General features: G+C 42.5%; 1 protein-coding gene across 1 annotated transcript; it reads left to right on the top strand.

Moving 5' to 3' along the window:
• Nucleotides 1–545: 545 nt before the first annotated feature.
• LOC120051082 (dihydropyrimidinase-related protein 2-like) lies at nucleotides 546–23,258 on the top strand. Its single transcript, XM_038997732.1, has 14 exons — nucleotides 546–569; nucleotides 724–842; nucleotides 979–1,163; nucleotides 1,392–1,556; nucleotides 1,742–1,803; nucleotides 3,454–3,534; nucleotides 3,627–3,695; nucleotides 18,723–18,843; nucleotides 19,324–19,480; nucleotides 20,519–20,660; nucleotides 20,914–21,084; nucleotides 21,617–21,796; nucleotides 21,933–22,116; nucleotides 22,803–23,258. The coding sequence occupies exons 1-14, from the start codon at nucleotides 546–548 to the stop codon at nucleotides 22,892–22,894; spliced, it is 1,752 nt and encodes a 583-aa protein (XP_038853660.1). The 3' UTR covers nucleotides 22,895–23,258.
• The last annotated feature ends 15 nt before the right edge of the window (nucleotides 23,259–23,273 follow it).

The following is a 23,273-nucleotide window of genomic DNA, read 5'->3' as shown; positions in this document are numbered from 1 at the left end:
CTCAATTGTCTCAAGGCTTAAAAATCCTTCTTTAACCTATCTCATCCCCTTCATCTACACTGATTGAAGTGGATTTAACAAGTGACATCAATAAGGGATCATAGCTTTCACCTGGATTCACCTTTTCAGTCTGTCATGGAAAGAGCAGGTGTTCTTAATGTTTTGTATACTTAGGGTAGAGACATTCTGAGTATGTGTCGGAATTCCCCTTAACTGCATCACTGGTTTGACAGAGAAAGAAACAGCTCTTGTTGGTTAAGAAGATAACTTTGCAGAAAGATCACAAAAATAAAGAAAATTGTGGCCATAAGCATGTGTCCTTTTTGTTTTGAATTTTTCCATTTCGATAAAACACTTAAAAATATATTGTTGAATACAATTGGGTGTTACTTTGTTTCTGATTTAGCTCTGCTTATGCATTGTTGTTTGGGGTTTCTTGGCAGACAAGACAATGGCCATGTCTTGGCCAAGCCCTAGTGCTGTTTTATACAGAAATGCATACTAAGGACTCTATCCTTGTGTGGAGCTTTTTAGTCCCTTATGGTATGCCTCTGATGTGCTTCTATTCAGTTAGGTTCTGTTGAAGCTCTCCTGGATGGATGGATGTGCTGGGGTTGAGTATTGGCTAGCTTACCTTTCATGCCAAATTTGTCCAATATGAAGTATGCTTTTTAGATCTATCATCAATGGGTTGTGGTGCTCATTGCTGTTAACACAATTAAGTCACAAATTAAATTCCGTCTCTTCTCACAGAGTGATCGTCTCCTTATCAAATGTGGAAAGATTGTAAATGATGACCAGTCTTTCTTTGCTGACATCTATATCGAGGATGGAGTCATCAAGTAAGTCTTATTAGTTCGAGCGCCATTGTTGGCACTTTTGTTGGCTATATATATATGGGGAAAAACAGTATCTTATTTTGTAATGCCTTTGATCATTTCTGGTCTCTCCCTCTCTAAATACATTTCTTCTCCTCAGGCAAATTGGAGAGAACCTGATAGTTCCTGGTGGGGTGAAGATCATTGATGCCCATGGACGCATGGTGATGCCCGGGGGCATAGATGTGCACACACGCTTCCAGATGCCAGACAGGGGCATGGTGTCAGCAGATGACTTCTACCAGGGCACCCGTGCTGCTTTGGCTGGGGGAACCACCATGATAGGTATGTACTAATGAAATGCTTCATCCCCAATGACACACTTTACAGAAACCTCTAGATTCTGAAATACCGATATCAACCAGCCAAAACATTTGTTACTAATTTACCCTTTGCAGATATTCATGTTGCCTCATGGTTTTGAATATTATGTCTGGCTTCTGTAAAACGCGATAATGTTACTGCTAAGGTGGTTTCAATGACAATGGTGTCTGTCTGTCTGTCTGTCTGTAGTTGATCATGTGGTTCCAGAACCAGGTGTGAGCCTGGTGGCAGCGTTCAACCAGTGGAGGGAATGGGCCGACAGCAAGTCCTGCTGTGACTACTCCCTGCATGTGGACATCACTAACTGGCACAAGGGCATGCAGGAGGAGATGGAGAGCCTGGTGAAGGACCACGGTACGCAACTAACACAATTACACAAACCATTGTCACCCATTCACTCATGTCAGTTGGGGTGGGGGAGCTATGATTTCTACTAAGACTCTCCTTGTGGTTTATTTCCTTCCTGTGACTGTCCTTTCCTCTCCCTTTGCTAACCCTTTGTCTATTGCTACTATTGCTCATAAGTTTTCTATCTTTAGGTGTCAACTCTTTCCTGGTCTATTTGGCTTATAAGGATGTTTTCCAACTTTCCGACTCCCAGGTACGATTTGAAGCATTTCAGATTGGTATGATTTACTGCCGACGGATGGAGGAGTCAACATTTGTGGAGGCTTGTGCATGCATTTAAAGTTGTGATTGCATTGCACTTTGCGTAAATGCATTGCATGAAATTATATTCTGTATGATCTTGCTTGGTAACACTTTACTTGACACCCAGCGTCATAACCATGTCATAATATGTCATAACCTGTTATAATATGGTCAGAAACACTGTCATGACACATATATTTAGATCTGTCATGATATATATTGTGTTATTTTATGGCTGGTTATGACACCTACATAAGAGTGTAAAAACCCACAAAACCTACCACACAAAGCAAAAACATTCCATTACACCATAGTCTGTGTCAACAGTATGTTTATGTTATATCAATTTTTTTGTTGTTGACCATATTAAATTATCATTGTAATTGTGTACACATTGATGTCAGACATGCAGCTTACCCCAATGCCCTGTTGCTGATGACTGAGATGAATGCAGGAACAGATTTCAGGAGCAGGACCAGACACCCTCTTTTTGACTGATGACTGATATAAGGGTGTGTACGAGATAGGCCTATCTGGCTTGTATGATTATTAAGGTCATAATGCTTTTTGACAGTGTAATAAAGTGTATTTTCTTAGTCCAAGTAAAGTGACACAGTATGGTCATAATTCTTCATGAGTGTCATAAAGTTATTTAAAATATGATGAATAAAACATGACTATAAATAATTTATTACAACAACAACAAAGGATTTAAGAAACAAACATTCAAACGAAAGGAAACTTCTTGGCAGGGAAAAAACTAGTTTGAATAAATGTGGGTTTTGACACTCTTATGTAAGTGTCATAACCAGCCATAAAATAATGCAATATATGTCACAACAGGTGTAAATATATGGGTTATGACAATGTTATGACCATATTATGACAGGTTATGTCAGCTGTTATGACATTAGTTAATGGTTATGACCATGTTATGGCACTGCGTGTCAAGTAAAGTGTTACCCATTGCTTATAAACTCTTTGAAGGCTGAAACCTAATTTGAGATTAGTACGTGTAAAAAGTAGTTGATGTCAATGGGGGATTTGCATGGATTTATACGTGCATATCTCAAATTTGGTGACTACAGCACGTCACTGCTCCAACAATTATGAGATTATTGAAGCCTTCTTCACCTCCTCTGGAATATCTACTGCTATCTGACTGCTAGATAAAGGATTGTCTTTCTGTGGGGTGATTGATCTCTCTCACGTTGCACATGTATTTCTGGGAAAGCTTTGTTAATGGCACTGTATTGAGTTTTCCCACTCAGCACAGGCTGGTTAGTGGTTAGGACTGCCACTGGGGATGACTCTTGTAACACGTGCTGAAAGATTGCCTGACAGTTTCCTGTGGCCTATTGCAGCTGTCAATTCCTAGTTGATTGCCATGTGAATTCTGAGTTGAACCATGTGGTCAACCTAAAGAAGTAGAGTAAATTAATTAATCTATGCATTTAACATTCTCATCCAACATGTCTTGCTCTGACAAAGATCTCCACTAAACCTTGGACCACCAAAAAACACATTGTAAATGTCCTCATTGCTAAAGCCCCTTGTTCCCTGGCCTGTGTGTTGAAAGGATGCTTTCCTCTTCCTGTAGATGTACGAGGTGTTCAATGTCATCAGAAACTTGGGAGCCATCGCTCAGGTGCACGCAGAGAACGGGGACATCATTGCCGAGGTAACAGAACTTCTAATAAATCCTATCACATTGTCCCAGTTTGCTGTCTCCACAGGCCAAGCCACTAAAGCTGTTGTCTGATGTGTTTGCAGGAGCAGCGTAAGATCCTGGAGCTGGGCATCACTGGCCCTGAGGGTCACGTGCTGAGCCGCCCAGAGGAGGTAACTATGACCTCTGGCCAAGTGCTGTGCTTCAATTAGTCTTCTACTTGAACTTGAAGTGTGCCTTTGGTTGTTTTACATGGAAAGCAAGAAAGAGGCTATATGATATTAAAGGAGAATGTTGCTTTACAACCACATCTACATTTTTAATGTAAATCTCATGTTATAGATGGGTCCAAATGGAAGCCCTGAAGTAAATAAATAAAATAAGAACTTAGACTCTATTAATTATCTTGTTTGAACAAGTTAGTAAAAAACAATACGATTGTTTTGTCTAATTAAATCTAATTTGTTATGCAGCTTGTCAGACCATGTAATGGTTGCTGCAGCCATTCATTCACTGATTCCATCCACTGATATGATTAATAATTGACCGTTTTTTGATTGGCATTCAACAGCAGCCCTGCTTTAGCCTGAGCATGTAACTGGGCGAGTGTTGAGCGAGGAGCAGAGCGTAATTTGAGCAGATTTTTAAAATGGTGTGTACCTTCTCCCGCTTCAATTTCGCTCTGCCCTGCCTAGCATTTTTTGTTTCCTTTATCACCGTTCTTTTAATTAGGTCTATTTGGTTGTAATTATTTAGCCTACCCCACCCAGAGTAGCCTATTTCTAGTTTATATTCTACTTTTTAACATTAGGATATGTCATTTCTATTTTAAATGACTAAATGTATTCAGGGATGTTTTAGGTAGGCAATCCATAGGCTACTGTAAAATGTATTTTTGTTTTTCTTGGAATAGGAACGCTATAATATAAATGAATCAATTTAATTAATCTAAAATATCAGAAATAAACCGTAAATAATAAAGGCCAGTATCAGCTTCTTTTCATAAATAAAAGGGAATAAATCATCTCAAACTGCAGCAGTCAAATGATTTGCGCGCAGAAGCAAACGCCAATAAGCTTCACATGCGCATTAAGCATGGGAAATGCGCTTTACAAATTCAATATTATTATTATTATAATAAAGACAGGTGAGAGAATGAAAACAAGTAGGCCCTCAGGTCATGACACAATACTGTCATCTGCAGGAAGATAATGAGATTTCAACATACAATAGGGACTGTCCAGAAGGACAGTGTCACAAGGCTACATAGTCATAGCCCTACACTTCACCACTGCTGGAGAGAATACACTAGAGAATGAGCGATGTGGATTTTTTTTAGGGCTCATTCCGATACCAATTTTTGTCGGTAACAGAGGCCAATATTTTATATCATTAAATTTGAAAATGTTGATGACAAAATAATTTTATTTGGAAGGTAAATCTCTTGATTAACTAGGTAAATCAAGATGCCATACAATAGGCTTACTCACAGTACAGATGAATGCATATTCAATAGGAGTGTGTGCATGCATTGAGTTATTGAGCTTGTTTTGACTGATCGGTGGAGTCTGATGCTTCAGATGACAAAAAAATCTGTTTGCCTTCCATTTGGGACTGATATTATCCTACTGATCAACAACATTCTCATAGGAGCATCACTACAGCATGTCACGCCTGTATGGAAGGACATCATAATGGCACTGCTGTTAGTTTGAGAATATAAAATAACATATTCAATGCAAATGGGTCCAACATAATGTCATGATTTGTGATCACAGATGTTTATGAAACTATAATTTGTCATTTTCAGTGATCGGGATAAAAAAAAATGTAGCTGTCAGGCCGCATCTTGAAACAACTCAGCTGCCAGGACGAAACTCGAAACAGCTCAATTGGCCAGTTCAGCTCTGTCAAGAAATAGACGGGTTATAACTTGATCCTACTGCTACGATTGGATGAGCGACTGTAACTTAGTTCCTATTCACATCTCCTCATCCATTGTTGCCAACTTTGCAGCGAGATTTTGTGAGTTTTCAGACCCCTCCAGCGACTTTTATTGGCAAAAGAGTATAGCGACAAATGTAGCTACTTATTAAGGCTGCCTCAGCGACTTTTGTTTGATTTAGCGACTTCCCTGTTTGTGCCCGCTCGGCTGAGTGTGTGTGCACCCATCACTTGCGCCAGATCTCCGGCCTCTTCGCTCCGCCCCTCCGGCCTCTTCGCTCCGGTCCTCTCCCCGCTGCAGCAGCGAGTGAGGTAATTTAAAAAATATATATATTTCTTTATTTCACCTTGATTTAACCAAGTAGGCCAGTTGAGTACAAGTTCTCATTTAAAACTGCGACCTGGCCAAGATAAAGCAAAGCAGTGCGACACAAACAACAACACAGTGTTACACATGGAATAAACAAACGTACAGTCAATAACACAATAGAAAAGTCTATATACAGTGTATGCAAATTAAGTAATATTAGGGAGGTAAGGCAATAAATAGGCCATAGTGGCAAAATAATACAAATTTAGCAATTAAACACTGGATAGATGTGCAGAAGAGGAATGTGCAAGTAGAGATACTGGGGTGCAAAGGTGCAACAAAAAAAATATGGGGATGAGGTAGTTGGGTGGGCTATTTACAGATGGGCTATGCACAGGTGCAATGATCTGTGAGCTGCTCTGACAGCTGATGCTTAAAGTTAGTGAGGGAGATATGAGTCTCCAGCTTCAGTGACTTTTGCAATTCGTTCCAGTCATTGGCAGCAGAGAACTGGAAGGAAAGGCAGCCAAAGGAGTAATGGCTTTGGGGGTGACCAGTGAAATATACTTGCTGGAGCGCATGCTACGGGTGGGTGCTGCTATGGTGACCAGTGAGCTGAGATAAGGCGGGGCTTTACCTAGCAGAGACTTATAGATGACCTGGAGCCAGTGGGTTTGGCGACGAATATGAAGCGAGGGCCAGCTAACGAGAGCATACAGGTCGCAGTGGTGGGTAGTATATGGGGCTTTGGTGACCAAACGGATGGCACTGTGATAGACTACATCCAATTTGCTGAGTAGAGTGTTGGAGGCTATTTTGTAAATGACATCGCCGAAGTCAAGGATCGGTAGGATGATCAGTTTTACGAGAATATGTTTGGCAGCATGAGTGAAGGATGCTTTGTTGCGAAATAGGAAGATTTAATTTTGGATTGGAGATGTTTAATGTGAGTCTGGAAGGAGAGTTTACAGTCTAACCAGACACCTAGGTATTTGTAGTTGTCCACATATTCGAAGTCAGAACCGTCCAGAGGAGTGATGCTGGACGGGCGGGCAGGTGCGGGCAGTGATCGGTTGAAGAGCATGCATTTAGTTTTACTTGCATTTAAGAGCAGTTGGAGGCCACGGAAGGAGTGTTGTATGGCATTGAAGTTTGTCTGGAGTTCAGTTTGGACACTGTGTCCAAAGAAGGGCCAGAAGTATACAGAATGGTGTCGTCTGCATAGAGGTGGATCATAGAATCACCAGCAACAAGAGCGATATCATTGATGTATACAGAGAAAAGAGTCGGCCCAAGAATTGAACCCCGTGGCACCCCCAGAGACTGCCAGAGGTCTGGACAGCAGGCCTCCGATTTGACACACTGAACTCTGTCTGAGAAGTAGTTGGTGAACCAGGCGAGGCAGTCATTTGAGAAACCAAGGCTGTGTAGTCTGCCGATAAGAATGTGGTGATTGACAAAGTCGAAAGCCTTGGCCAGGTCGATGAATACGGCTGCACAGTATTGTCTTTTATCGATGGCGGTTATGATGTCGTTTAGGACCTTGAGCGTGGCAGAGGTGCACCCATGACCAGCTCGGAAAGCAGATTGCATAGCGGAGAAGGTACGGTGGGATTCGAAATGGTCGGTGATATGTTTGTTAACTTGGCTTTTCGAAGACCTTAGAAAGGCAGGGTAGGATAGATATAGGTCTGTAACAGTTTGGGTCTAGAGTGTCTCCCCCTTTGAAGAGGAGGAGGATCGCGGCAGCTTTCCAAACTTTGGGTATCTCAGACGATACGAGAGGTTGAACAGGCTAGTAATAGGGGTTGCAACAATTGCGGCGGATAATTTTAGAAAGAGGGTCCAGATTGTCTAGCCCATCCTATTTGTAGGAGTCCGGATTTTCCAGCTCTTTCAGAACATCAGCTATCTGGATTTGGGTGAAGGAGAAATGGGGGAGGCTTGGGCAAGTTGCTATGGGGGGTGCAGAGCTGTTGAAAAATGCTTATTGAAATTCTCAATTATCGTGGATTTATCGGTGGTGACAGTGTTTCCTAGCCTCAGAGGAGTGGGAAGCTGGGAGGAGGTGCTCTTATTCTCCATGGACTTTACAGTGTCCCAGAACTTTCTTTAGTTTGTGCTACAGGATGCAAATTTCTGTTTGAAAAGCTAGCCTTTGCTTTCCTAACTGCCTGTGTATATTAGTACTTAACTTCCCTGAAAAGTTGCATATTGCGGGAGCTATTCAGTGCTAATGCAGAACGCCACAGGATGTTTTTCTTCTGATCAAGGGCAGTCAGGTCTGGAGTGAATCAAGGGCTATATCTGTTCCTGGTTCTACATTTTTTGAATGGGTCGTGCTTATTTAAGATGGTGAGGAAGGCACTTTTAAAGAATAACCAGGTATCCTCTACTGACGGAATGTGGTCAATATCCTTCCAGGATACCTGGGCCAGGTCGATTTGAAAGACCTGCTCGCTGAAGTGTTTTAGGGAGCGTTTGACAGTGATGAGGGGTGGTCGTTTGACCGCAGACCCATTCCGGACGCAGGCAATGAGGGCAGGTTGGTCAGGATGATATCTATGAGGGTGCCCGTGTTTACGGATTTGGGGTTGTACCTGGAAGGTTCCATGATCATTTGTGTGAGATTGAGGGCATCTAGCTTAGATTGTACTACGGCCGGGGTGTTAAGCATATCCCAGTGTAGGTCACCTAACAGTACAAACTCTGAAGAGAAATTGGGGGCAATTATTTCAAATATGGTGTCCAGGCCACAGCTGGGGGCTGAGGAGGGTCTGTAACAAGTGGCAAAAGTGAGAGACTTATTTCTGGAAAGGTGGATTTTTAAAAGTAGAAGCTTGAATTGTTTGGGCACAGATCTGGATTGCATGACAAAACTCTGCAGGCTGTCTCTGCAGTAGATAGAACTACCAAAGGGGGTGGAGTTGCAATCTTGGTGGAAAATGTTGTAGTTGGGGATGGAAATTTCCTAATTTCCTTCCTAAGCCAGGATTCAGACACGGCTAGGACATCAGGGTTGGCGGAGTGTGCTAAAGCAGTGAAGTTGAAAAAAACTTAGGGAGGAGGCTTCTGATGTTAACATGCATGAAACCAAGGCTTTTACGGTTACAGAAGTCAACAAATGATAGCGCCTGGGAATAGGAGTAGAACTGGGGGCTCAAGGGGGGCTAGAGGTTAACCTCTACATAACCAGAGGAATAGAGGAGGAGTAGGATAAGGGTACAGCTAAAGGCTATAAGAACTGGTCGTCTAGTGCGTTGGGGACTGAGAATTCAAGGCATAATGTACAGACAAGGGTATGGTAGGATGTGAGTACAGTGGAGGTAAACCTATGCTTTGCGTGACGATGAGAGAGGTTTCGTCTCTGGAGGCATCAATTAACCTAGGTGAGGTGCATGTGTGTGGGGTGGGACGAAAGAGCTATCTAAGGCATTTTGAGCGGGACTGAGGGCTCTACAGTGAAATAAAACAATAAAAACTATCCAAGACAGCAGTAGACAAGGCATATTGACATTAGAGAGAGGCATAAAGCAATCACAGGTGTTGATCAGGAGAGCTAAGACAACAACGGGTAAATGGCGATGAATGGGCAGAACGGGTCAGTTAGGTACATACAGGACCTGAGTTCGAGGCTTGGGCTGACAGGTAAACATAATTAGGTACTGTGTTAATGAAACAGTCCAGGGGGCATCAGCTGTGTAGCCGAGTGATCATAGGGTCAAAAGAGCAGCAATAGGTGAGTCAGAGTGCTGTTCGGAAGTCACCATTATGCTGGGCGAGCAGGGGACACAGCGTTCAGAAAAGCTAGCTGGCCAGGGCTAGTAGATGGTTCTGCGGTTCCTTGTTGTTAATGATTCCACAAGTCTCCCAGGCATAAACTATAATAATAATAAAAATATAGTATTTTCTCAAAAAGTTATCTACCTTTGTTTTTTCTGTGCTGTTTAATGATCTAATTGGTTCCTTTTTGTTCACCTTGAAACATTCTATTTAGTTTTGCTTTGGAGAATTTATCAATCCATGAGAGACTGAGGGACAGCATAAGCATAAAACATTTAAATAAAATGTTTTACATTTGCAAATTAACTCTGACGTCACTAGTACGTAATCTAGCGACAAATTGAGCAACCAATACTGCTCACGTCTCATCGCTCATATCACTTGGTGCTGTTTACTACTACTATGAAAACCAACTCAATGGCGATGACATTTGCTACCAAGCCATAAATGTGCATAATATCTAACAAGCAGAGCGAGGGTAGGAAAAAATATGAAATAACAATGCACGTTCTGTTTCAATGGCTCATATCTACCCATAATTTGGGTAGATATGAGCCATTCAATACACGCGCTGGTGTATAAATATACAAGAAGATTCTTAGTTAGCTAAACCTATTGCCAACCTTTATTTGGGCATTTTAAAATACTTCATTCTTTCCCTATTATGACAATCATCTAATCCAACTTTCAACTGTCAATTTATGGATACGATTGCGGCTGGTCAGATCAGCACGTCAGTAAATAACTAACGTTATACCGCAAGTCAGATGGCTCGTTGCCGAAAATGGTGCCTGTTCAAAATGATAACCAGCTAATGTTTGCTAGCTACATTGGCTATTAGCTCCTGTCTGATATTTTAGCACCATGTTTATCTAGCCAGCTAGCTCGCATTGTAGCTAATATGGCTAGCTAGCTAACACCACAGATGAAAGGGTTAGTTATCCTAATTTTTGCTGACAGGTCACATAGCTATCTGCTTAGCTAGCTTGCTTATTGCATGAATGTCCGGGCATGTCGACACAAGCCTAATTATTAGTGAATTAACTAAACTAATATTTGCAACAGGAGTTCGATTTTGGTCACTGTGTCAATTCATCCATTTCTCAATACTGCACCTTTCTGTTAGAAAATGAGCTAGCTTGCTGTTTTCTGACATTTCTCGGCATTGTGTAGTGCTCGTGTCGTGTCTCAGGCGGGGAGTGGTGGCTGGCATGGCTACAGTTTTGCTATGTAGAGGGACTATCAGCAAAGCCTGCAAAGCCGATAGAGAAGGGCCGTTAGACAAAAAAATTGCAGATTATCGGTAGTTCTCTAGAATGCACAGCCCTCCTTGATTGTGAGCTAGAATGAAATGTTGAATGAAATGTGTGCGACACGAGGTTTTTCATCAATGGAATCAATGTAGGTAGGTCATGTGATATTATAATGGAATCCCTTACCGGTAGGACTAGTTTAGTTATCTCATGAACTCTGGCAGAGAAGTAGCCAATGTGAGCTCTTTTTTATTTTTTTTATTTTTTTCGTGCCAATGTGAGCTCTTTAACAGTAGCCTAAACATGCAATTAAAGTAGGCATCACCAATAAAAGTAGTCATCACCAATTTATTAGCCTATCGGAATCACCTACAAAAAGAGATTTGTGATAGGCCTTCAGTTGAATGGGTTAACTTGTTATAGCCTACAGTTCACAATAACAAGAAAAAATACATTTAATCACCAAAATAAAATGAAGAGATAATAAACTTTCATGATGACACTTAGTTTAATCTTTGATGTGTTGCCTAGTGGTTTACTGAAACATAAGGAAGCTGTTCAATTTTCAATAGCATGGATGACAACAACCTATTCATTTGATGATAAGGCAAAGCTCCTGGAGAAGGAGCACTTGAGAGGGAAAACCGTGCGTAATGGATAGACTTGGCGGACGTGTTGCAAAATAAATCCTTGCATTGCAGTGATCAACTTGCTGTGGCAGTTTTATAGCCTCATGCAGTAGTAGCAGTAATAATAATAAATCATTACTACCTTTTTCAGTTCTGCCCACAAATGTTCTATAGGATTGAGGTCAGGGCTTTGTGATGGCCACTCCAATACCTTGACTTGGTTGTCCTTAAGCCATTTTGCCACAACTTTGGAAGTATGCTTGGGGTCATTGTCCATTTGGAAGACCCATTTGCGACCAAGCTTTAACTTCCTGACTGATGTCTTGAGATGTTGCTTCAATATATCCACATAATTTCCCTTCCTCACAATGCCATCTATTTTGTGAAGTGCACCAGTCCCTCCTGCAACAAAGTACCCACAACATGATGCTGCCACCCCCGTGCTTCACGGTTGGGATGGTGTTCTTCGGCTTGCAAGCCACCCCCTTTTTCCTCCAAACATAATGATGGTCATTATGGCCAAGCAGTTCTATTTTTGCTTCATCAGACCAGAGAACATTTCTCCAAAAAGTACAATCTTTGTGCCCATGGTCAGTTGCAAACCGAAGTCTAGCTTTTTTATGGTGGTTTTGGAGCAGTGGCTTCTTCCTTGCTGAGCGGCCTTTCAGGTTATGTGGATATATTTTACTTTGTATATAGATACTTTTGTACCTGTTTCATCCAGCATCTTCACAAGGTCCTTTGCTGTTGTTCTGCGATTGATTTGCACTTTTCCCTTCAAAGTACGTTCATCTCTAGGAGACAGAGCGTGTCTCTTTTCTGAGCGGTATGACGGCTGCGTGGTCCCATGGTGTTTATACTTGCGTACTATTGTTTGTACAGGTGAACGTGGTACCTTCAAGTGTTTGGAAATTGCTCCCAAGGATGAACCAGACTTGTGGAGGTCTACAATTGTTTTTCTGAGGTCTTGGCTGATTTCTTTTGATTTTCCCATGATGTCAAGCAAAGAGGCACTGAGTTTGAAGGTAGGCCTTGAAATACATCCACAGGTACACCTCCAATTGACTCAAATTATGTCAATTAGCCTATCAGAAGCTTCTAAATTCATGACATCATTTTCTGGAATTTTCCAAGCTGTTTAAAGGCATAGTCAACTTAGTGTATGTAATCATCTGACACACTGGAATTGTGATACAGTGAATTATAAGTGAAATAATCTGTCTGTAAACAATTGTTGGAAAAATGACTTGTGTCATGCACAAAGTAGATGTCCTAACCGACTTGCCAAAACTATAGTTTGTTAACAAGAAATTTGTGGAGTGGTTGAAAAACGAGTTTTAATGACTCCAACCTAAGTGTATGTAAACTTCCGACTTCAACTGTAAGTATTCAGTCCCTTTTCTATGAGACTCGAAATTGAGCTCTGGTGCATCCTGTTTCCGTTGATAATCCTTGATGTTTCTACAACTTGATTAGAGCCCACCTGTGGTAAATTCAGTTGATTGGATGTTTTGGAAAGGCACACACCTGTCTACATAAGGTCCCACAGTTGACAGTGCATGTCAGAGCAAAAACCAAGCCATGAGGTTGACGGAATTGTCCGTAGAGCTCCAAGAAAGGATTGTGTCGAGGCACAGATATGGGGAAGGGTACTAAAAAATGTATGCAGCATCAATGGTCCCCCAGAACACAGTGGCCTCCATCATTCTTAAATGGAAGAAGTTTGGAACCACCAAGACTCTTCCTAGAGCTGGCCGCCCAGCCAAACTGAGCGATCGGGGGAGAAGGGCCTTGGTCAGGGAGGTGACCAAGAAACCGATAAACACTCTGACAGAGAGATGGGAAAACCTTCCAGAAGGACAACCATCTCTGCAGCACTCCACCAAGCAGGCCTTTATGGTAGATTGGCCAGACGGAAGCCACTCCTCAGTAAAAAGCACATGACAGCCCACTTGGAGTTTGCCAAAAGGCACCTAAAGAACTCTCAGACCATGAGAAACAAGATTATCTGGTCTGATGAAACAAAGATTGAACTATTTGGCCTGAATGCCAAGTGTCACGTCTGTAGGAAACCTGGCACCATCCCTACGGTGAAGCATGGTGGTGGCAGCATCATGCTGTGGGAATGTTTTTCAGTGGAGGCGACTGGGAGACTTGCCAGGATCGAGGGAAAGATTAACAGAGCAGTCCCTGCCACTGAAAGTACAGAGAGATCCTCGATGAAAACCTGCTGCAGAGCGCTCAGGACGTCAGACTGGGCCGAAAGTTCACCTTCCAACAGGACAACGACCCTAAGCACATGGCGCCGATAGATAGGGCCGCCATGCTTCCAGCCCCTAGGCAACTTTTTAGTTTTTTTTTTTTTTAATGTGTTGTTTCTTACATTATTAGCCCAGATTTGTTTTGTGTGATTACAGACAGCCGCGAAGAACTTTTGCATATCAGAGCGGCGGTAACTCACCAGCATTACGAGGAATATAACTTTACCGAATCGGATCCGTTGTTCTTACCCCCCAGGGCAATTAAATTGATTCCAGAGGCTGATCCAAAACACCGCCGGCGGAGAAGAGGTATTCGGAGTGGACTTCTAGGCGAGCACACCACCCGCATCCGAGTATATTGCTCGCTAATGTTCAGTCTTTGGATATTGAAGGTGACGAGCTCAGGGCAAAGATTTCCTTCTAGAGAGACATCAAGGATTGTAACATACTCTGTTTCACAGAAACATGGCTCTATCTGGATATACTGTCTGATGGGTTCTCAGTTCATCGTGCAGACAGCAATAAATATCTCCGCGAAGAAGAAGGGCGGGGGTATATGTTTCATGATTAACTACTCATGGTGTGATTGTGATAGCATACAGAAACTCAAGTCCTTTTGTTCACTCAACCTAGAATACCTCACAATCAAATGACGGCCGTATTACCTCCCAAGATAATTATCTTTGGTTATAGTCACAGCCGTGTATATTCCCCCTCAAGCCGATATCACGACAGCCCATAAAATAACTTCACTGGACTTTATGTAAACTGGAAACCACATATCCTGAGGCCGCATTTATTGAAACTGGGGATTTTAACAAAGCACATTTGAGGAAAATGCTACCAAAGTTCTGTCAACACTGACTGCAGTACTTGCGCTGCTAAAACACTTGACCATTGCTACTTCAACTTCCGGGATGCCTACAAGGCTCTCCCCCGCCCTCCCTTCAGCAAATCTGATCATGACTCCGTTTTTCTCCTCCCTTCCTATAGGCAGAAACTCAAACAGGATGTACTCGTGCTAAGGACTATTCAACGCTGGTCTGACCATTCGGAATCCACGCTTCAAGATTATTTTTGATCACTGGGACTGGGATATGTTCCGGGTAGCATCTGAGAATAACATTGATGATTACATTGATACGGTAACTGAGTTTATCAGGAAGTGTATAGGAGATGTTGTACCCACTGTGACTATTAAACCTGCCCTAACTAGAAGCCGTGGATAGATGGCAGCATTTGCGCAAAACTGAATGCGCGAACCACCGCATTTAACCATGGCAAGGTGACTGGGAATATGGCAGAATACAAACAGTGTAGTTATTCCCTCCTCCATAAGGCAATCAAACAGGCAAAACGTCAGTATAGAGACAAAGTGGCGTCGCAATTCAATGGCTCAGACACGAGACGTATGTGGCAGGGTCTACAGACAATCACGGACTACATAGGGAAAACCAGCCACGTCGTGAACACCGACGTCTTGCTTCTGAACAAGCTAAACACCTTTTTTGCCCGCTTTGAGGATAACACAGTACCACCGACGCGGCCTGCTACCAAGAACTGTGGGCTCTCCGTGGCCGACATGAGTAAGACATTTAAGCGTATTAACCCTCGCAAGGATGCCGGCCCAGACGGCGTCCCTAGCCGCGTCCTCAGAGCACGCGCAGACCAGCTGGCTGGAGTGTTTACGGACATATTCAATCTCTCCCTATCCCAGTCTGGTATCCCCACATGTTTCAAGATGGCCGGCATTGTTCCTGTACCCAAGAAAGCAAAGGTAACTGAACTAAATAACTATCACCCCGTAGCACTCACCTCTGTCATCATGAAGTGCTTTGAGAGACTAGTCAAGGATCATACCACATTTACCTTACCTGGCACATTAGACCCCCTTCAATTTACTTACTGCCCCAATAGATCCACAGACGATGCAATCGCCATCGCACTGCACACTGCCCTATCCCATCTGGACAAGAGGAATACCTATGTAAGAATGCTGTTCATTGACTATAGCTCAGCATTCAACACCATAGTACCCTCGGTCTGAACCCCGCCCTGTGCAACTGGGTCCTGGACTTCCTGACGGGCCGCCACTAGGTGGTGAAGGTAGGAAACAACACCTCCAATTCGCTGATCTTCAACACTGGGGCACCACAAGGGTGCGTGCTCAGCCCCCTCCTGTACTCCCTGTTCACCCATGACTGCGTGGCCACGCACTCCTCCAACTCAATCATCAAGTTTTCAGACGACACAACAGTAGTAGGCCTGATTACCAACAATGACGAGACAGCTTACAGGAAGGTGAGGGCCATGATCGGCTCCTTTGTTTTGTTGACGTTGAGTGAGAGGTTATTTTCCTGGCACCACACTATTCTACTGTATCTTAGTCTATGCTGCTCTGACATTGCTCATCCAAATATGTATATATTCTTAATTCCATTCCTTTACTTCGATTTGTGTGTATTGTTGGAAAATGTTTAGATATTACTTGTCAGATATAACTGCACTGTTGGAGATAGAAACACAAGCATTTCTCTACACCCGCAATAACATCTGCTAAACACGTGTATGTGACCAATACATTTGATTTTGATTTGATGACAACGCAGGAGTGGCTTCGGGACAAGTCTCTGAATGTCCTTGAGTGACCCAGCCAGAGTCCGTACTTGACCCCGATCGAACATCTCTGAAGAGCCATGAAAATAGCTGTGCAGCGACGCTCCCCATCCAACCTGACAGAGCTTGAAAGGATCTGCAGAGAAGAATGGGAGAAACTCCCTAAATACAGGTGTGCCAAGCTTGTAGCGTCATACCCAAGAAGACTTGAGGCTGTAATCGCTGCCAAAGGTGCTTCAACAAAGTACTGTCTAAAGGGTCTGAATACTTATGTAAATGCAATATTTCAGTTTATTCAAATTAATCAATTTTAGAATAAGGCTGTAACGTAACAAAATGTGGGAAAATTAGAGGGGTTTGAATACCTTCCGAATGCACTGTATTTTGTAAATATTTTCTCTAAATAGTTCACTAAAGTTTATTGCACCATACTGGCCGCTTACTTGTTTTCTTTCTCCAATCAAAATAATAATAATGATGCATAATAGACTCTGTAAAACATTTAAAAAATGTTTTGAAATAGTATCCACGTATTTTTTAATTGGAGGCTTTTCATATATATTCCATTCTCCTTTTTCTTCTTTATATTATGTATATATTCCCAGTAATATTCCTTTATGTAATTAAGCTTTTACATGTGTATTTTTCTTTCTTTATAATAGTGATAATAATGATATTTAATTCGTAGAGTGCTCATATGAAGCTTATTGGTGCTTGCTTCTGTGCACAAATCATTTGACCCCTGCAGTTTTCTATTATTTATTCTCATTTAAAAAAGAAGCTGATACTGGCCTTTATTTATTTTTTTCTGATATTTTTGCTTCATTAAATTGATTTATATTATGGGGTTTCTATTCCAAGAAAAACCTAAATACATTTTACAGTAGCTTATGTATTGCTCACCTAAAAAAGCCTTTAATATATTTGAAGTCCTTCAAAATAGAAACTACAGAAAGTAGAATATTAAATAGATTTACTGTGGGTGGGGTAGACTAAATAATTACAACCGAGTAGCCCTAATTAAAAGAATAGTGATAAAGAAACAAAAAATGCTTGGCAGAGCAGGCCCAGAGCTTGTTGCTGAGCAGTACCAGAGCGAAATTGCAGCGTGAGAGAAGGCTACAGCGACATTGGAGCGGGAGAGAAGGCCAACACCATTTTTTATAATCTGTTCGAATTACGCTCTGCTCCTTGCTCCACATTTGTCCACTTACATGCTCTGGCATTCATAAGCAGCCCTGCTTTAGGCTATCAAAGAACTGTCAATTAATAATCGTATCAATCGATCAAATCAGTGAATGAATGGCTGCAGCAACCATTACACAGTCTGACAAGCTGCATAACAAATGTCGCCTAATTAGACAAGATAACAATTAAGTCGTTCAAACAAGATAATAAGTAATTGAAACAACTTTGTACCTCTTTTGAACGACTTAGTATCTCTTAGTATCTTGTTCAAACAACTTTTTTTTTATTAAGTCGTTCAAACTAGATGATTCCAAGAGTCTTCTTGGAAGTTTTCATTTTTTGCCTTGGGCCTCAGGGCTTCCGGAGGTCCAGACACTTTTTTTTTTGCAATTTATCAAAAAAAAATCGAAATGTACCACAACCAGCGATTCACTTTCTATTCCTCGTTGCGCAGTACAGGGGCTCCGAATAAACATTAACAAAGGCTCCAAAAACACTAAAATAAGTCATTTTAGAAATGCAAACGCTCTCAGTATAGTCATGCAGGTCTTTAGATGTTGTACACATGAAATTGTGTCATTCCGAACTTTCTCCGCAACATTATATTCCATTTTATTGCGACTTGAGCTATACCTCTCCGTCCATTCTAGCAGCAGGTTACACAGTGAATGGAAATGCTGGATGGGGGAAAAGCTTGAGTCGCAACGAAATGGAATATACCATCGCGGATAAAGTTCAGAATGACACGATTTAATGTGTACAACATCTAAAGACCTGCACCTGCATGACTATACTGGGAGCGTTTGCGTTTTCTAAAATTACATATTTTAGTGTTTTTAGCGCCTTTGTTCATGCTTTTTCAGAGCCTCTGTACTCCACAACGAGGAAGAGAAAGTGAATCGCTGGTTGCAGTAAATAAAAAATATAAAAAGTTCAATTGCAAAAATAAGTCTCTGGATTTTTCTATGACATGCTATTTAAGGATTTGGTTGTTAAAAAGCAAACTTCTCCTTTAACAGAACTCACTACAGAAGTAACTGAACAGCGAATGTGAGAGTCAAGTCTCTTGAGTTTTCTTTTCCTATGCTTGCTTCTTCCAGAATGCCTAGTCAGCATTTTGGTAAATGCTGCAGCAGTGAAGAAGTCCGTAACTCAACATGAAGGTCACTGAGTCTGGTCTGAACTCCCTTTCTCTGTGTCTGTCTCTGTTGTGTAGGTGGAGGCAGAAGCAGTCAACCGGTCAGTCACTGTGGCCAATCAGACCAACTGCCCCCTCTACATCACCAAGGTGATGAGCAAGAGTGCTGCTGATGTCATCGCCCTGGCCAGGAAAAAGGGTAATAGTAAAGAGAAAGAAGTGATGGACTAATGTAACATGTTTTCTATTGATTGCTCTCTGTGGTTTGTGTGGTTTGTGTATCGTAACTACTGTTTAATAATAGTAATGTGTGTGCTTACATTTGTCCTATTTCACACGTGCGAATTGGAAATTCTTTTTTTGCATACCCCATTGCCCCTGAGAAACCCCCGGAGAGTGTGGTCAGAGCCAAGGATCAGCCATTATTGACGGCGATCCTGAAGCAATAAGGGTTAAGAGGGAACATTGACAGATTTTTCACCTAATCGGCTCAGGGATTTAAACCAGCAACCTTTCGGTTACTGGCTCAGCAGTCCTAACTGCTAGGCTACCCGTCTGTTTTAAGGTACACTAAATGTCAAATCGCACATAAATGATTCCCCTTGTAAATCAGTCCTGCTTTGGAGACAGGGCACAAGCCCTCTGACCTGGTGTTTTGCTGTGTTCTGTGGTACTCTAGGTGCTGTGGTGTATGGAGAGCCTATCTCTGCCAGCCTGGGCACGGACGGAACCCACTACTGGAGTAAGAACTGGGCCAAGGCAGCTGCCTTCGTCACCTCCCCACCCCTCAGCCCTGACCCCACCACCCCTGACTATCTCAACTCACTGCTCTCCTGGTAGGTGCTCCATTTACACTATGTACCTCTACTCAACACAGAGATAAGCAGTAATCATGTGTTACTTACACACATCCTCCACCAGAAGGTGATATGTCATTCTAGCCTCCTGGTGCTTCATTTATCAAAGGTTTAAAAAAATATATATATATATTCCAGTTTTCCCGCAAAGGTTGGTATTTATCGATTTTGAACTTGATGGGAAAGTGTGTGTATCTCCACGCAAATACCTTGAGATGTTTCTACTTTTTAAGACTTGAACATGAATTCCCCCCGTGCACATTCTCTCGGGCAGTCTTTGTCACTCTTCAAACATTACTATTCAGTTGATTTAAATAGTAAAGAAAAACAATCCAAATTACTATGCTAAGGTCCCTAAGAGGAGATCGCATAGCAAGCAGCATGTCATCTAATATGTTTATTTTAATTTTATTATATAGGCCTAAATCATAATCAAATTGCAGGACATGTCTCTCCTTTTCTGACATAACTGGTTTGAATTATTCCCATTACACAACAAATAGTAGGCTACCATTTATCAATCGCTCATTCAATAGCTAAGCAGGCTCAAAAGTAAATAGGCTGTTCACCTCGACAGTATGTGACAGTACGGGTAGGCTACAGTATTGCTGTGCGATAGGATTAGGAGCGCGACATCGTAGCCAAGCCTATTTAATTTCAGATGCTATAACAGGGGTGTCAAACATAAGGCCCGCGAGGGGGTCCAATCTGGCCCACCGGTGGTTTGAATTAAAACAATAACGTTTTATACATTCTTGGGGTGGGGAACGAACTCAGTATACTTTAAGATGACTATAATCCAATCAAAACTGTGTAGAAAATGATAATGGACCTACATTTCATACAGTTTCTTGACTGTTTACAGCTCACTAATAATCACAGAAATGAAAGCTAGACAGTCAGGGAGAATTTTTTAAAGAAATGTACGCACGGTTGATAAATGAGGCCCATGGAAAGTCATATCACTCAGTGGAGTGTCTCATTCTCTCTCTCCCTCCATCCTTTGTTCCTCTCCAGTGGTGACCTGCAGGTGACTGGTAGTGCTCATTGCACGTTCCACACCTCCCAGCGTGCTGTGGGCAAAGACAACTTCACCCTCATCCCAGAAGGCACCAACGGCACTGAGGAGAGACTCTCCCTCATCTGGGACAAGTGTGTGGTGAGGCACACCCTACTGACATTTTTTTGCTGGTTTTCCTACAATCAAACATACCACAATCAAACATTCTTCTTTCAAATTGATCCTGTCTTTGTAAATAGATATAGATTTTGTAGAATTAACAATCAATTTACTTTCCCCATTTGTGATGCAGTCATTCATGTCATCAAGGGGTTCTCAGTTGTTCAAGTGAACGTTTGCAGCTGTCTTGTTAGTAAGGAAGTGACAATGCCTTGTCTTCTTATTCCCTTAGGTGACTGGAAAAATGGACGAGAACCAGTTTGTGGCTGTGACCAGCACCAACGCAGCTAAGATCTTCAACCTGTACCCCCGTAAGGGCCGCATTGCAGTGGGCTCTGACGCCGACCTGGTCCTCTGGGACCCAGACGTCAGCAAGATCATCTCTGCCAAGAGTCACAACCTGGTGAGAGCCTGGCCAACCCACACTGTACTAACCATATCATAACCGTGGTGTTTATACATGGTTTTAGTCCCACCTACTGTATGTAAGACTCAGTTTGGATCAAACAATTCTTACCCATTTTCATATGAAACATTGAAGCCTTTTTCCTACGAAGTGTTGAGACAAACCATTAAGTAAAATCTACTGACCTGAAATGAGTTGTTAGAGAACAGCTCATGCAGACAGGGCCTGAGTTATCCCTCAATGAGTCACCACTTTCTTTCATTTAGAGGAGCTAGCTGGCTACATCAGCACTAGTTTCTCCTGATGATGTCAGCTGAATGCCACAGTTACCATGCTGGCACAATTCATTGAATATATAAGGGCCTAGACTAAAATTCATATGGAAAAAGGCCTCAAATCTTTGAAATATTTTTGGGGGTTTGCAATGTGCATGTGAAAGTAGAGTAAGTGCTGTCTTTCTCTGTGATTTGCCCTCTTGTACTTTGTCAGTCTATTTGAAAGTCTTCTCATCAAAGCTCTTCTTTTGCAGGCTGTGGAGTATAATATCTTCGAAGGCACCGAGGTGCGTGGAGCTCCCCTGGTGGTGGTCAGCCAGGGCAAAATAGTGTTGGAAGAGGGCAACCTCCATACCACTGAGGGCTGTGGGCGCTATGTGAGCCGCAAGCCCTTCCCTGACCATGTCTACAGGAGGATAAAGGCTCGCAGCAGGGTGAGTTTATAGTGCAGTGAAACTGACATTGAATAGAATATAGATGGTTGATTGTTAATTACCATTCTCACTGACAGTGATGAACTTGAACAGCCGAACTGATGCTGTTATCTCGTCTGTCTTTCTGTCCTCCCAGCTGACGGAGCTGAGTGGGGTCCCCAGGGGTCTCTATGACGGGCCGGTGTGTGAGAATGTGACACCTAAGGTCATGACCCCGGTCACCTCGGTGAAGACCTCTCCAGCCAAGCTGCAGCAGCAGCAACAGCAGCAGGCTCCCCAGCCCGTCCGTAACCTGCACCAGTCTGGCTTCAGCTTGTCTGGTCAGTACAGCTCAACGTTTCTCTCACAGCTCCACATGGAATATCAATAGGAATAGCATAATACTATGATGTGTAAGCACACAAGTATTATCATTTGGCCTGACATTGTACCATATTGGGTTTGGCAGATGCCTGGAGAACACTACCTGCCCCAATGCATATTGCCAACTGCAAAGTTTGGTGGAGGAGGAATAATGGTCTGGGGCTGGTTTTCATGGTTCAGGCAAGGCCCCTTAGTTCCAGTGAAGGGAAATCTTAATGCTACAGCATGCAATGACATTCTAGACTATTCTGTGCTTCAACTTTGTGGCAGCATGACAATGCCCCCGTGCACAAAGCAAGGTCCATATAGAAATGGTTTGTCGAGATCAGTGTGGAAGAACTTGACTTGCCTGCACAGAGCCCTGACCTCAACCCCATCGAACCCATTTGGGATGAATTGGAACGCAGAGTGCGAGCCAGGCCTAATCGCCCAACATCAGTGCCCGACCTCACTAATGCTCATGTGGCTGAACTTCTAGTAGAAAGCCTTCCCATAAGAGTGGAGGCTGTTACAGCAGCAAAGGGGGGGACCAACTCCATATTAATGTCCATGATTTTGGAATGAGATGTTTGACAAGCAGGCGTCCACATACTTTTGGTCATGTAGTGTAACTGACTTTCTTTTCTCTTGTCTCTCATGCCAGGTGCACAAGTTGATGATAACATTCCCCGCCGCAACACCCAGCGCATTGCAGCGCCCCCTGGTGGTAGGTCCAACATCACCAGCCTGGGTTAAGCTCTACTGTCAGCTGAGCTAGGGAGGAGAGGAGCGGAGCAGGAGGATCCACCTCAGCTCCCAGACCAACCATCACAACCAACAAAGCTTCATCTATTGTAGTCCCGTCTCCCTGACTTAACTGCAAGCTGGTGGTCAAAACACTCCATCCATCTTCATTCTTACTTAACCGCTCTGTCACCTCATTCAAAGAAAAAAAAAGAAATAGCACTCAATGTTTTGTTTTCTATTACCTACATGCCATATGCAATCTTTTCATTTTTTTTAAAGAAGAGTCAAGTGAATTGATGTTTTTCTGTATATACACTGAGTGTACAAAACATTAGGAACACCTTCCTAATATTGAGTTGCACCCCCTTTTGCCCTCAGAACAGCCTCT

This window comes from Salvelinus namaycush, chromosome 1, assembly GCF_016432855.1.
Source record: "Salvelinus namaycush isolate Seneca chromosome 1, SaNama_1.0, whole genome shotgun sequence".
In the NCBI taxonomy this organism is placed as follows: domain Eukaryota; kingdom Metazoa; phylum Chordata; class Actinopteri; order Salmoniformes; family Salmonidae; genus Salvelinus; species Salvelinus namaycush.
Note: the sequence above shows the minus strand (reverse complement) of the source record. Positions and strands in the feature narration are given on the sequence as shown.